At 42.0% G+C, this 15,052-nt stretch overlaps 1 protein-coding gene across 1 annotated transcript; it reads right to left on the bottom strand.

Moving 5' to 3' along the window:
* Positions 1-1,781: 1,781 nt before the first annotated feature.
* CCNB1 (cyclin B1) lies at positions 1,782-9,977 on the bottom strand. Its single transcript, XM_047731220.1, has 9 exons — positions 9,820-9,977; positions 9,034-9,204; positions 8,792-8,932; positions 6,190-6,372; positions 4,774-4,932; positions 4,158-4,394; positions 3,759-3,899; positions 3,088-3,198; positions 1,782-2,018 (listed from the first exon to the last, which is right to left on the bottom strand). The coding sequence occupies exons 1-9, from the start codon at positions 9,838-9,840 to the stop codon at positions 1,911-1,913; spliced, it is 1,272 nt and encodes a 423-aa protein (XP_047587176.1). The 5' UTR covers positions 9,841-9,977; the 3' UTR covers positions 1,782-1,910.
* Between the last annotated feature and the right edge of the window lie 5,075 nt (positions 9,978-15,052).

The raw sequence follows: 15,052 nt of genomic DNA, 5'->3' as shown, positions 1-15,052 counted from the left end.
AATCCTTGGAGAAAAAGTGCTTCTGGATGGGAAGACAGGTCTATTCAAAACCTCAAAGCTTTTCTGTAACTGGACATAACTTTATAAAGTTCTTAGGTTTGCAATTGCCCCCAAATATCTGAAAAATAGTGCTAGCTTCATCTTAGCAGATAACATAATACTTTTACTTTACCACATGAAAAAGCAAGTAGAAATAAGTAGATCAGGAAATGATGAGCATTGTTTCAATTCAGGTTGACAAGGATAATTTTGATCATGTGGTATGAACATAAAAGGGCACCTATCTATCAGAGCCCTACCTTATACCATATACAAAAAGTTTGAGGGATTATAAATGGGTGAATTTTAGAATTTTAGAAGATGTTCAGCTTGGGGTGCCTGGGTGGCTCAGTGGGTTAAGCCGCTGCCTTCGGCTCAGGTCATGATCCCAGGTCCTGGGTTCGAGCCCCACATTGGGCTTACTGCTCAGCAGGGAGCCTACTTCCTCCTCTCTCTCTGCCTGCCTCTCTGCTTACTTGTGATTTCTCTCTGTCAAATAAATAAAATCTTTAAAAAAAAAAAAAAGAAGATGTTCAGCTTTGAGATGGAGTTGACCTTAGGACTGAAAATCCAAAAGCAACTACAGAAAAAAAAAAAAGGAAATTTGATAATACAAAAACTTAAAAGTGTCTGCATGACAAAAAGAGCATAAACAGTCAAAAGACAATGATAAAATGGGAAAACCTCACATACTGATAAGTACTCAACAAAAATTTATTCAACTAGTCATAAAAATTATAAATTACAACAGCACACTAGATAGATTTTTTGCCAAGTTTGCAGAAGCTGGAGAATCGTTGCCTTCAATTCTGGCAAGGACACAGAGAATCCAGCACTTTTGTACACTGCTGAGGACACTGAGAAAGTCATCGGTCTTTCTTTTGCTAAGTACCTGCCAAAATTTAGTACATACATATTCTGGAGAACCCAGTGTACAGAAAGGAAAGTATATTATTTAATGATAATAAAGACATTTGTCTGTAGTAGCAAAGAGGAAAAACAATGTGAAGGTCAACAGCAGAATGAATATACTGTAGTATACCCTTAGTAATGCCCAAATACAGGGAAGGCCTATCCATGTTAAAAGGAATTACTTATATATAGAATGATTCCATTTCTTAGATATCCCTGTAACAATTTATATGCGCGTCTGTGTTTATAGAAGAGGCATCGAAGGATCTATCCCAAACTGTTGATACCTTCAGATGGACAGGATTGAGCTGTAGAAGTGGGGGGTAAGGAGTAAATCAACTTTTTTAGATACTTTGTTTTGAGGATCTACTTTTATTTGATCAACAATGAAAAAGTATGTTTAAAATACAAAGTTCTTATTTCTGCAGGTGAAAAAAATGATACTAAAGTTGATAATTTACGAAATAGTGGTAGAAATAAAAACTTGGAATTATGGCAGCAGCCACCGGAAGAAACAGAAAACAGGGAGGGGAGTATCTAAAGGTGAGGTGGCAGGCTTTTAAGCTGAAAGAGGCTGCATATTCTCCAAGACGACAGGGCTTACAGGGCTGTACATATGCCCTACAGAAGGGCTTTAAATGCCTTCATGACCAAAGTAATCCATATTAAGAAAGCAAAAGCCAAATACATAAAACAAGAACCACACGAATGACAATTATATATGTAAGTTGGGTCTCAATAAACTGAAAGCACTTTTTATACTCCCCACCATACCTTTAACACAACTTTTAGGTTATCCTCAAGTAGGAAAGTAGCGACATTCAAATGAGTTAAGGTATAAGTAAAAAGGACCACAAACTTTATTAAAAGTCAGTAAAGGTAACATATAGTATGTACAGATGGCACATGGTGCCAATTTTATTTGCAGTTATTATAGTACTCCAACTCATGTTTACAAGTTACACCTTTGCCACAGCCTTGGCTAAATCTTGAACTAGTGCAGAATTTAGCTGTGCCAGCGTGCTGATCTTTGCGTGCTTAGATGTGGCATACTTGTTCTTGATGGTCTGGAAGAGAAAAGCATAGTAGTTAATGAAGTCAAAGAGGAAAACATTGTAAGATCCAGTGATGCAGATACTCACTTAAAACATCCAATACTTTAAAATATGCTATGCATTGAGGCACCAGGGTGGCTCGGTAGGTTAAGCATCTAACTCTTGGTTTTGTTTCAGATCATGATCTCAGGGCTGTGAGACCAAGTACGGCACTGGGCTACTACACACTGGGCATGGAGCCTGGTTAAGATGCTCTCTCTCCCATAAAATAAGATGAAATCAGAGATGGAAACAAACTGTAAGAGATTCTGAATTCTAGGAAACAAACTGGGGTTGCTGGAGGGGAGGTGGGTAGGGAAATGGGTTAACTAGGTGATGGGTATTAAGAAGGGCACATGACATAATGAGCCCTGGGTGTTACATGCTACTGATCCTTCACTGAATTTAACCTCTGAAACTAATACAATATATATAAATTAACTGAATTTTTAAAAAAGATTTTATTTTTATTTTTTAAGATTTTATTTATTTACTTGACAGAGAGAGACACAGCAAGAGAGGGAACACAAGCAGTGGGGGGTGGGAGAGGGAGAAGCAGACTTCCTTCTGAGCAGGGAGCCTGACGTGGGGCTTGATCCCAGGACTCTGGGATCATGACCTGAGCGGAAGGCAGACGCTTAACAACTGAGCCACCCAGGTGCCCCAAAGATTTTATTTATTTAACAGACAGATCACAAGTAGGCAGAGAGGCAGGCAGAGAGAGTTAGGGGGAAGCAGCCTCCCCGCGGAGCAGAGAGCCCGATGCGGGGCTCGATCCCAGGACCCTGGGATCATGACCGGAGCCGAAGGCAGAGGCTTTAACCCACTGAGCCACCTAGGCGCCCCTAAATTAACGGAATTTAAATAAAAAAAAAAAATTCTCTCCTTCTCTACCCACCACCACCTCCCATCTCTCACTCACACACACACACAAAATAAAAAAGGAAAAATAAGCCATGAATTTACAGACAGGAAATCTTAAGTATTTTCATTTTGTACCCTCCCACATCCCCCGCAACATCTTACAGTATCCCTGACTTACCATGTGCTTTGTAAGCCCACGATTCACCATGACTATATTCTTAGCCAGGTGTTGCATAACACTTAGAAGGGATTCTTCAGTGTATGATAGATAATGCTGTAGAGTTGGTGTCTATGGCAACAAAAGCTAATGTTAGAAATGCTCATCAATAATGGTTTTCATAATATTTCTGTATCTTAGTCAAGAGTAGAGTAGGAAGAGATTTCCTAGGACTAATTATAACTGAAATTTAAGATAAACTTACGATGCCTTCTTCCCCAAACACTCTTCTTTCATGCTTCTCTAGGATCCTGTACTTAAATCTATTATACACATGTGTTCAAATTCTTTGACACCAATATTCTCATGCATAGTTCTACTCCTAGGGCATAGGGTAGCACATGACACATAGGAGAAATATTTGGTGAATCAATGAGTATGAACGAACTTCTAGCATGTCCTTTCACATGAGTGTCTTCATTTATATCAAAAGATGAAATTACGTAATGAAGTGGGAGTATCTTATGAACACATAGCAAACAAGATATCATTTTTAATCATTCTTTCAGTAGATGCTATAATTTTAGAAACCATTAGAATAGTCCTTTAATGTAAAAAAGTCCAGTATTCATACAAACATCACTTATAATTTAAAAACTCAGGGTAACCTAAGTCTTCGTGACAGAGCTTACCCATTCACCGTTATCAAGAATTTTCAGTGCTAAGCAAAAAGCTCCTGCTGCAATCTGAGAAGGAGGAAAGTGCACCATATCGTAGTCCAACATAGTTAGTTCCATCAGGTATTTGGCCAAAGTATGTTGCTCAACATCAACCTGAAACAAAACCCACAGGTCTCTCAACTTCCGTTAGAGAATTCTGTACTGGCAATAAGCGGTATGCCTGTAACTATAATCACAAATGTTTGTCTATTAACTCTCAAATGCAACTCCCCATGGAAGGCCTTAATGAAAATTGGAAATAAAGAACATTATGTCTTCTTCATACAGATTTATAAGTCAGCTGAATTAGATCTGCTTGGTTAGCAATATTTCATCATGTACCATACTAAAGGTTACCAAAGAGAACTGTACCTCTCCGATCTTAGATGCTCTCCGAAGGAAATGCAGGGGTAGAGGGCGGCCCAGACCAAAATTTAAAGATCTTAGAATCTTCATTTCCATCTGTCTGATTTGGTGCTTAGTGTAAGTGTTGTCAGTCACAAAGGCAAAGTCACCAATTTCTGGAGGGTACATTTCTTCATATTTGCTTGCAATAAACATGGCAGTGACACCAACCAGCTGCAGCATCTTCTTGGGCACACAATTATTCTGCAATGGGAATTCCAACTGGATGAACAACTAATACGTACTTGAAAAAGGAGACAAGAGAGCTATGAAGGGGACATGGGAAAAACACTCTCACAGCAAAATCTGAATAACACTACCCCAAAACAGATGTTCGCTGAAAAATTCTTTTATTTTTTTTTTCTTAATTTTATTTACTTGAGAGAGAGAAAGAGAGCATGAGCATGGGGGGAGGGTTAGAGGGAGAGGAAGAAGCAGACTCCCCACTAAGCAGGGAGCCCAATGCCAGGCTTGATCCCAGAACCCTAAGATCATGACCTGAGCCGAAGGCAACCAGGCGCCCCTGAAAAAGTCTGTTTCTTATGACTCTGCTAGGAATCCTCAATTACTAAATTATGCTCACCTGCATGAACCGATCAATAATGGAAACAGTCATGTACATGGTCTCCTGAAGTAACCTGAACTTCATCTGAACCTGTACTAGCCAGTCAATAAGGATAGCTCTCATGTTTCCAGTGACTTCACGACCCAGTAGGTATTTTGGTCTGATGGCTTGCTCTTCCTGCAAAAGAATGCGGATTATCCTTTAGAAGCAAGACTCCTTGTGACATTTCTGTCCACAAATCTTAATCACCACAGAACAGTAATGGAGAGTTCAGAATTTCTAACAGTCCTCAACTTAATTATTCATACAGTCACTACATAAAGCTGTCACTGAGGAAGAAAGCCAACATTAATTAGGACAGTTTGACAGGTTTTTCATTTTGTACAGATTTCACTCTGTTCAACCTACCATCACTGCTACTTGCCTACACTCTGTACCCATTTCGTCCCAGACAAAGGTATCACGCCATCATCTCATCTTTTCACTTATGACTCTAAATCCAGAACCTGAGCTGGGTGAAGCAGAGAAAACTAGCAGCAGCTACTTTCCAGATCAGCTGGAACCTATGTGGTATCCACTCTCCCACTCTAGGATTTAAACCCCCAAAACACCATAGGGAAAAATAATGAACCATCAAGGACCAGCACATGCACCTGCTAAACCCACTCGGCCAAAGTTATAATTTTATTAAAAAGAAGGGAGGAAAAAACCCAAAGTGGAAGGCTGGTCCTGGCAAGGAAGTTTCTATAGGACAATCCTGTAGAAAATGGATGCCCAACGAGAATGTATTATTAACAAACAACTGGGCAAATCTGGTAGTATACAGCTTGTTAGTATACAGAATGCTTCCTTGTCTTGAGGTGGGGGACTAATGCCACTAATAGAAAGTTTGAGAAGTGATAGGAAATGAAAGAAAACCAAAAACTTTGAGTGTATCCTCTTGGACACAAAGAACAATTTCCCTGGTATCACATGCACATCAGCCACATTGATGCAAAATGTCTTGTGTTGCTGCTGGTTATAATTTTTCAGCATTTTCTCCATTACCATCCATCTCCGGCCTCTAATCCTCAAACTCTTGAGCCTGGGACTTGCTCACTCCTAACTGTGATAGACATAAATATATCATTCAACCTATGGACATTCGTTAGAGTTATGGTTATTATCCACTGTCACTTTGTACTTTACCTGTTCAAATGGCAAATACAGATGTCCTTGGCTTGGTTAGGGACTTGATTTTTTAGTATATGTACTGCCGAAGCGAGCACAGTGACTTGATTTTTGCTACTTCATGAATGAGAATTTGAAATGGAATCTACTGTTAAGAAATACTGTTCACATCCTGCTTGAATTATTATAAACTCTCAGTGGAAAAAAGTCTTTAATCAAGCTAAATGCAGTTAAAAAAAAAAAGATTCTAACAACAATACAGACCTCAAGTTGTCTCAGATAAGCATAAATATCTTTCACATATTCACTACAAAGGTTTGGATCAGCTCCATCTTCGGCATCCACATCATTCACTGCAAGAATTACATCAGAGAATGCCTGACACAGATATTCTTCTGCAGGGGCACATCCAGATGTTTCCATTGGGCTTGGAGAGGGAGTATCAACCTTGAAACAGAAAGACCTTTTGAAATAATAGCAAAGAGAAGCATACAATCTGGAAATGAAGGCCCAATTATTGGTACTAACTCAAGAGACCAACTGCTAAATAGACATATAGGGCGCCTGGGTGGCTCAGTGGGTTAAGCCGCTGCCTTCGGCTCAGGTCATGATCTCAGGGTCCTGGGATCGAGTCCCGCATCGGGCTCTCTGCTCAGCAGGGAGCCTGCTTCCTCCTCTCTCTCTCTGCTTGCCTCTCTGTCTACTTGTGATCTCTCTCTGTCAAATAAATAAATAAAATCTTTTAAAAAAATAAATAAATAAATAGACATATAATTCATAATTCATTTCCTTAAAGGAAAAGTATCTTTTTTTCAAATTTATTCAATCTCTCCTTAGGACATGATTAATACAAAAAAAAAGCAAAAAGACAAAAACAGACTGAGAGTTTTAAGTTAGCAGAACCCAAACCGACAGGTAAAACAGAGAAAAAGCAAACAAAATCACATTCTAGACTTTCCTCCGAAGGAAATGAGTAAACTGTTTATCAGGATCATGTGAAGTCAACCCAAATGAATGAGTCTTTGGTCTTTATATCAAAACATGGACTGCTTCTCACTGCCCAGGAAAACACAAGTTCTGTCCTGACTACTTAGGATTAACAAAGTTCATTACTTTTTAAAAAGATTTTTATTTATTTGTCAGAGAGAGAGAGAGCACAAGCAGGGGGAGTGCAGGCAAAGGCAGAGGGAGAAGCAGGGTCCCCACTGAGCAAGGAGCCCGTATATGGGACTCCATCCCAACACCCTGGAATCATGATCTGAGCTGAAAGCAGACGCTTAACCACTCAGGCATCCTTAGTTCGTTATTATTATGAGCCATTTCCTTCAAACTCCAGCTATCCCTTTGTTCAAACATTTATTGGCATTTTCTTCTAGTCAAGCTCTATGCTAGACACTGCCTTTTTTTAAAGATTTTTATTTATTTATTTGTAGACACTGCCTTTATAGTGTCCTCAAACAGCTTTGAATATAGGAGACAGAAGTAAATGAAATGAGACTGATCCTAGGAACAAGGGTGAGGTTAAGTTAGGCAGTTTCAGGAGTTGATGGTTGAGCTGCTTTGAAGGATGAAAAGGTAACTATCTAAAAGAAGGAAGAGTGAGAAGGGCTTTTCTTAGTAAGTGGGAGAGGAAAGTCCAGGATCAGTATGGGACTTTCAAGGAATCCTCATGTAGGCCAGTATGGCCAATTAAGAGACACCGCATGCTCCAGGTTTCATGTGTTATGTCCAGAATGTCAATACTAAAGCAATAGCCTCAAATCTCCTACTCTTCGATATAAGGAATTGGACTGAATGACTTTACAGATAATTTTTATCAACTGGTTTTAACTATTATTTGTTTCCTAATTTAAAGATGTAATTGTCTTTATTAAGTGATTCGAGAAGTGGGCATAGACCCATCTACCAAGTAGAGATGCTCCTTAACTATGTTTTAGTTTACTTTCCTTTTAAGATTTTATTTATTTATTTATTTATTTGAGAGAGAGCTAGAGTGAGAGAGCACAAGCAGCAGGGGAATAGCAGAGGGAGAGGGAGCAGGCTCCTCCCTGAGCAGGGAGCCTGACAAGGGCCTCCATCCCAGAATCCTGGGATCACGACTTGAGCTGAAGGCAGATGCTTAACAGATGGAGCCACCAGGCACCCCCTTAACTACATTTTAAAAATTACAGCTTCATCAAATGAGCTCATTGTAATTTCAGCAAAGGAGCCCCTTTTAGTGCCCTGTTTCTCCTTCACAGGAGTGGATACACTTATGTAATTGATATTTAATAAGTTCTTAAATTTTAGTTTTGAGGCTGTTAAACTCATCTACTCTCTGAAAAGCTACATTTTTCTTTCCGCATTACACCTTTATCTATTCCACTGCTACAGAGTTATTAATTACTCAGTGGCCACATTAGGGAGTAAAAGGATTCAAGATAATCTGTGTCAGTCAAGGAATTTTGGTCTGATGGCATGTACCAAAGACTGCAAAATCTTCAGTCCGTGCAGCTCTCACTTAATACCATTCACAGGGGGGAAAGGGCAGTGTAACAAAATGCTAAAGAGCCTAGATTCTCCAGCCATATGGCCTGGGTTTACATCCACAGATGCCACTGATGAGATGGGCGACTCTAGAAAAATGACTTAACACTTCTCTAAGCCTTATCTAAAGGGTAGAGGTAATAATACAAGTGAGAGAGTCCATGTGAAGAATATGCCACTTAAAAGCCCTTCAAGTGCAGAGTGAAGACCACCGCCTGCCAAGTACTCTATAAACGTTACTAGTATCACTATTTGTTCGAATGCTATTATCCCATGGGTTATTAAACGAGGGGAAAGAGACACCCAAAAGACGGGATGGAGAAAGGCAAAGTAAGTTTACCAAAATAGGTTCAGGCGAAAGTTTTTCTTCTCTAACGGGCTCAGGTTCTGGCTCAGGTTCTGGCACAGGTTCGGGTGCCTTCTCCAGAGGTTTAGATAGTTTTTTAGCAATAACTTTTCCAGGAACCAAAGTTTTTGCTTCCTGTGGATGAAAGGACGGGAAATGAAATGTTTTTCCACCACAGGTCCCTGTTGTAGGGGGGACTCTTACGGAGAGAGAAGTTGGCTCAGGAAGATAGTTACCTTTTTCAGAGGCAATTTGGCCTGTGGTTGTTCGCTGACTTTGTTACCAATGTCTCCGAGGGCTGTTCTCGGCCTCAGCCCGGGCTTGGAGGCCGCAGTCGTGGCCAGAGGCACGCGCTTTGCGCCTGCCATGCTGATCTTCGCCTTATTTTCCACATTAACTTTTGCGTTCTGTAAGAACCAAGACCGCTTTGAGAGCCGGCCCGCCCAGGTTAGAGTTAAGTCAAGGGTCAGTGAAGGTGGGGCGGGGCAAGAGAGAGGCTTCTCAGAATAAACGCTGGCTGCAAAAAATGGGCTCCCAAGGGAAACCGGGGTTCCAGGATCTACGCTTCGGCTGTGACAAGCCCATTTCTTCCCAGAACCTCCTCACTCCCCTATTGAGGGGCTGCCTGTTTAGTCCCCGGCGACCCTGAAATATTTTAATTTACATTTGAAAGGAAATCGGAAAAGCCTCCAACCGCAGGCACCTTCTCTCCGGGAAGGGGGGGTTCCACGGCTGGTGGGAGCTCACTCAGGGGCCCTCTACCATGTTTTAAAAGAGGTTTCCTGTTGACCCTCCACCGCCCTCCCTCCTCGCGCCGAACATCTATCCCAGGACGGCCCCGTTCTCTTCCTCTCTCCGTCGGACCCCCAAAGCCCCACCGTGCCAGGGGCCCCCGATCCCTCCATCCTCCTCCCCAAACCGCTGCCCTAGTCCACTCGGGGAGTGTTGGGGGGGGCGGGAGGGAGGGCTCCGGCAGAGGACAGAGGACGAGAAGCCACGCAGCGCCGTCCGCAGCAGCTCACCCTGGTGACCCGGAGTGCCATGGCTTCTTCTTCACCAGGCAGCAGCTCAGTGGGGAGAAGCAGAGCACGGGAGTCACCAACCAGCCGGGGACCTGAACCCCGCGCAGCTCAACAGCCGTTCCGCCGCAGCACGCCGGGAGGAGCCGGGCCCGGCCGCAGGTTTAAACCCCGCACTGCTCCCTCCTTATTGGTCTATTCGTGGCACTCGCTCCCTTCCCATTGGCGGCTGCCGGTTCCTCCGAGAATGCGTTTCCCGGGCGACTCCGCGGAGACATTCGAGAGAGGGCGGGGCCAGGCCTTCGCTCCTGGGCAGCTGCGCTGCCACCTGGAGAGGAGAGCTGGAGGTGCGCCGCCCACCTGGAAGGGAGAGCTTGGGCGCCGCGGGAGCTAACCTGGAGGACCGCTGGTGTCCCTACCATGAGTGACAGTGGAGCAGCCTGATTTTGAGACCTGATAAGCAGTTCCGGCTCTAGTCCCACTTACTGTTACACACTTTCCTTTTTGCGGCGGCATGTGGTACATTTCCATTTCAATATCCAGCAGCCCTCTAGGTGAAGGACCTGAAGCTGAGAGAGGCTTTGAGTGACTTTCCCAGAGCTACAAATTAGTAAATGGGAAATAAACTTCGGTTATTTTTTGGATCCCTGATGTTTTCACAACACTAATTGTCTCTTAAGAATCTTGTCAATTTCAGGGTGCCTATGTGGCTCAGTGGGTTAAAGACTTTGCCTTCGGCTCAGATCATGGTCCCAGGGTCCTGGGATGGAGCCCCACATCGGGCTCTCTGCTTAGCAGGGAGCCCGCTTCCCTCTCTCTCTGTGGCCTCTCTTGCCTACTTATGATCTCTGTCAAATAAATAAAATCTTAAAAAAAAAAAAAAGAAAAGAAAATTGTCAATTTCTTAATTTGCCAGATTACTTTAAACGAATTTCTTCCCAAAGCCAATCTTTTGTTTTAGCTTTGTATTTGAAAATAATTTCGGGGCGCCTGGGTGACTCAGTCAGTTAAGCGGCTGCCTTCGGCTCATGATCCCAGCCTCCTGGGATCGAGCCCCATGTTGGGCTCCCTGCTCAGTGGAGAACCTGTTTCTCCCTCTCCCTCTGCCTGCCTCTCTGTCTACTTGTGTTCTGTCTGTCAAATAAATAAATAAAGTCTTAAGAAAAAAAAAAGAATTCCAAATTTAGGGAAGTTGCAAACAAAAATATTACAAGGAACACATGTATACCTTTTGCCCAGATTCAAGTATCCTTAACATATTACCTCATTTGCTTTATCATTTACTTCTCTCCTTCTGTATGTAGATCTATGTCTAACTGTACATAAAAACTTTCTTCCTAAACATGAGAGGGTAAATTCTATATATATTTATGACCCTTGGTCCCTTCTTTGGTGTGTATTTCCTAAGGAAAAGGTATATTCTCCTACATAACCGTAATAGTTATTAACTTCTTAACTTCACATTATTAAATATTTCATGCAGTCTAGTTTATCTTCCAGTTTTCTCAGTTGATCTAGTAAGGTCCCTTCTAGTATTTTCCCTACTCCAGGACGGGATGCAGTCTAGGGCAAGATGTTACATTTAGCTTCCTTTAATCTGGAATACTTCCCTCAGCTTCTCCTACAACGCACATGATAGCTCCCACCCTCCCAAGTACACGCAAATAACTACCCAGCCCAAAATGTCAATAGTCTGGAGGTGCTAAACTTGAGAAATCTTGCCAATTATGTACGTACCTATAGACTCATTTCTATTCAGTATACTAGTTTTTTTTTTTAAGATTTTATTTATTTATTTCTCAGAGTGAGCACAGGCAGACAGACAGATTGGCAGGCAGAGGCAGAGGAAGAAGCAGGCTTCCTGCTGAGCAAAGAGCCCGATGCGGGACTCGATCCCAGGACGCTGGGATCATGACCTGAGCCGAAGGCAGCCGCTTAACCAACTGAGCCACCCAGGCGTCCCACAGTATACTAGTTTTTGATGTTTAATTAGCCTAAGTATCATGGATCACCTCCTTTCTTTATAATACTTAAAAACTTGGGGCGTCTGGGTGGCTCAGGGGGTTAAGCATCTGCCTTTGGCTCAGGTCATGACCCCAGGGTCCAGGGATCTAGCTCCACGTCAGGCTCCACACTCAGTGGAGAGCCTGCCTTTCTCTCTCTCACTGCTGCTCCCCCTGCTTGTGTTCTCTCTTTCTCTCTCTCTCTCTGTCAGATAAATAAATAAATAAGTCTTTTAAAAAACAAAGCAAAACAAAACCTTCTGTGACTTTCTCCTCAGTGAACTATTCAATGTGAAGTCAATGAACTCAATGTTCTCTCCTCTGGCCAAGTTAATAGGGCTGACTACATGCCAGGCCCTGTTCTAAGTGCTAGGAATACGGGTCTGAATGAAACAGAGAAGATCTTCACTTTCACAAACCTTATATTCAGTAGGAGAAAAGAGAAATGAAACAAGTAAGTGAAGTAAAAAAAAAAGGCCAGATACTAGTCAGGGCTAGGCAGAGAATGAAAAGAAGTGATGTAGAGTAACTTGGTGCTCAGAGATAATCTGAGAAGGTGATGTTAACTCCTAGGTTAAGCCGAGGCTTAAATGACAAGAAAGAGAACATTCTAGATAGGGGATATAGCCTGTGAAAACCCAGTGATAGGAATGAGTTTGTCATATTCAGAAAAGCCAGTATGGCTAGAGTATAGGGGACAGAGTAGAAGTGAGATTGAAGAAATTGGAAAGAATAAATTTATACAAGTCCTTGTAAACCCAGGGGTTTGAGTCAGGGCTATGTAAGTACCTTGGAAGGCTTTGGAGGGTTTCAAGCCAAGGTGTGGCATAATCCATCTTTCAAAAAGATTACCTTAGTTACTGTGGAGAGAATGTATATAGGTGGGGAGGAGGAGGAAGGAGGAGGAAGGAGAAGAGCAGCAAGAGGAGCCATAAGAGGCTATCGTAACTGGCCAGGCGAAAGATGATGGCTTGGATGGTGCTAGGAGCGCTACATAGAAAGGGATGGCTTCTGGATAAATTTTGGAGGTAGATTTGCTGGGTCTTGATGGCTTGCCTACTTGGGAGTGAGAGAAAATGGAATCAAGGATAACTCCCAGATTTGGGCCCGAGTCACTGAAACAGAAAGACTTAGAGATGAGAAGCTTTTAGTAGGTAGCAGGTTATGGGTAGGAGATTAAGAATTCTGCTGTATTTGGAATGCTTAGAGATAGGCAGGAGAAGAGGTCCACTAGACAGAATCAGGGTGGGAGCTAGATGGCTGTAGATGGTATTTAAATCCTGACATGGAAGAGATCATCTAGAGAAGGAATGTAAAGAAGCCTACATGCCAGGAGCAAGCCCTGGGGGCCTCCGTATTTAAAGATTGAACAAAATGGCAGAAGCCAGTTAAGAAAATTGGGCAATAAGATCAGAGAGGCAGGAGATCAAACAGTGATGTCTCAGAGAAGAGAAGGTGATGGATGTTTCACTGAGGGAACAGTGATTTACCGGGACAGACTAAATATACATATTATCTGTTTCTTCCCGAAGACAGTAAAGGGATTTTAAAAAAATGCACAACTCTCAAAATAAAATAAAATAATACAAATGAATAAATAAATAATGCACAACTCTCAAGGATAGGTAAGGAGACACTAAAGACATTTTGAAAGCCGGAAAGCCAATTGAAAAGTGGTGGTAGAAGGAGCTATCTGCTCAAGAAAGTTGAAATCTAAGCTGGCAATGGAAAACCAAGAATCAAACTGATTCTGGCTTTAGACTCCAGCAGTTTCATGAATTGGAGTAAACAGGAGCCTGCAAAATTGATGGTATAGGTGGAGTTGCAAACAGAATTTGTTGCTTCTCTCCTGCTCATCTGGGTGCAGTGAGGGTGCAGCCTCTTTCCGGTCCTAGCTGAGTACTAGAAGTTTATATTCGGGGATTCTGAACTAAAGGAACTCTGGATTCAGACACTAGGCAAGCTGAAAGAGGAGGAAATAAAATTCTTCGATACCAAATGGTAAATACTTCAGTTCCTTTCTTCCACTCAGTCCCCTAAATGCTGGTAGCTGAACTTATATCGTCCAAAACGAGATAAGGGCAGGCTTCTCTGGAAATGGACCAGCCCCAGAGAAAAGTCTCAAACAAACTGATGGTTAGGGTATCCAAAGAAGTGGTTTGGTCACCCGGAGGGCAAAGCTTACTACTTGACCAACTTGTACACTGACTCTGAACTTCTTCTCCTCCTCCTCCTTCTTCTTTTTTTCTTTTTTAAGATTTTAGTATTTATTTGTGAGAGAGAGAGCACAAGCAGGGCGAGCAGCAGGCAGAGAAAGAAGCAGGCTCCCCACTGAACAAGGAGCCAGATGAGGGAATTGATCTCAGGACCCTGAGACCTGAGCTGAAGGCAGATGTTTAACCAATGAGCCACCCAGGCAGCCCCTGAACCTGAACTTCTAATCAACATTTTAGTGTCTAATTTGTAACTATTAATAGCCAGCCAGTGAGCACCAGACATTTGAAGAAATGCTCCAGCTGGAAAGAAAGAGACCAAAATAAAGAAAAAGAAACTTTAAGTGAACAAGCTAAAAATGAAAATGACTTACCACTCATATCATCAGAAAAATAAAAATAATGCATCCACAAGTAACTTTATAAGAGAGAGCTGGGAATTTAAAAATATGACAGCAAAAATTAAAAATGCCATAGGTTTGAAAGGAAAGGTCATGGGACTTTCCTAGAAAAAAAGATAAAAAGACAAAGAGGTAAACTATAGAAAACCTTAGAAAATTAGAAATCATTCCACAAGGTCTAACACACAACTAATAGTTCCAGAAAAATAGACCAGAGAAAATTCAGAGAGGATACTGTCAAATATATAATAGTGGAAAACTGCCCAGAACCAAAGAACATGAGTTTCATGCATTCACGTCTGAGCACTCTGCAAAATAAATGAACAAAAGGTGGATTGCGGGGCTCCTGGGTGGCTCAGTCGTTTAAGCATCTGCCTTCACCCTAGGTAATGATCTCAGGGTCTTGGGATCAAATCCTTTAACTGGCTCCTTGCTTAGCGGGGAGTCTGCTTCTCCTCACTCTCCCTCTGTGTTCTCTTGGTCTCTCTATCTCTCAAATAAATAAATAAAAATCTTAAGAAAAAAAAAAAGATGGATCCCATGACACACTATGCTGACATAAAACATTAAGAATGAAGGGAAGAACCTAAAAGGAAACAAAATCAGATAGCATATACAA

The sequence above is a fragment of the Lutra lutra genome, chromosome 5 (assembly GCF_902655055.1).
Source record: "Lutra lutra chromosome 5, mLutLut1.2, whole genome shotgun sequence".
Classification (NCBI taxonomy): domain Eukaryota; kingdom Metazoa; phylum Chordata; class Mammalia; order Carnivora; family Mustelidae; genus Lutra; species Lutra lutra.
Note: the sequence above shows the minus strand (reverse complement) of the source record. Positions and strands in the feature narration are given on the sequence as shown.

Bases quoted from the DNA above. Each gene is read 5' to 3' on its own strand.
- CCNB1 (XM_047731220.1), bottom strand. From the start codon at position 9,840: ATGGCACTCCGGGTCACCAGG. The intron at 9,205-9,819 runs GTGAGCTGCTGC...TGGTTCTTACAG, and splicing joins TGGCACTCCGGGTCACCAGG to AACGCAAAAGTTAATGTGGA. The intron at 3,199-3,758 runs GTAAGCTCTGTC...TTGTTGCCATAG, and splicing joins TTCTTGATAACGGTGAATGG to ACACCAACTCTACAGCATTA.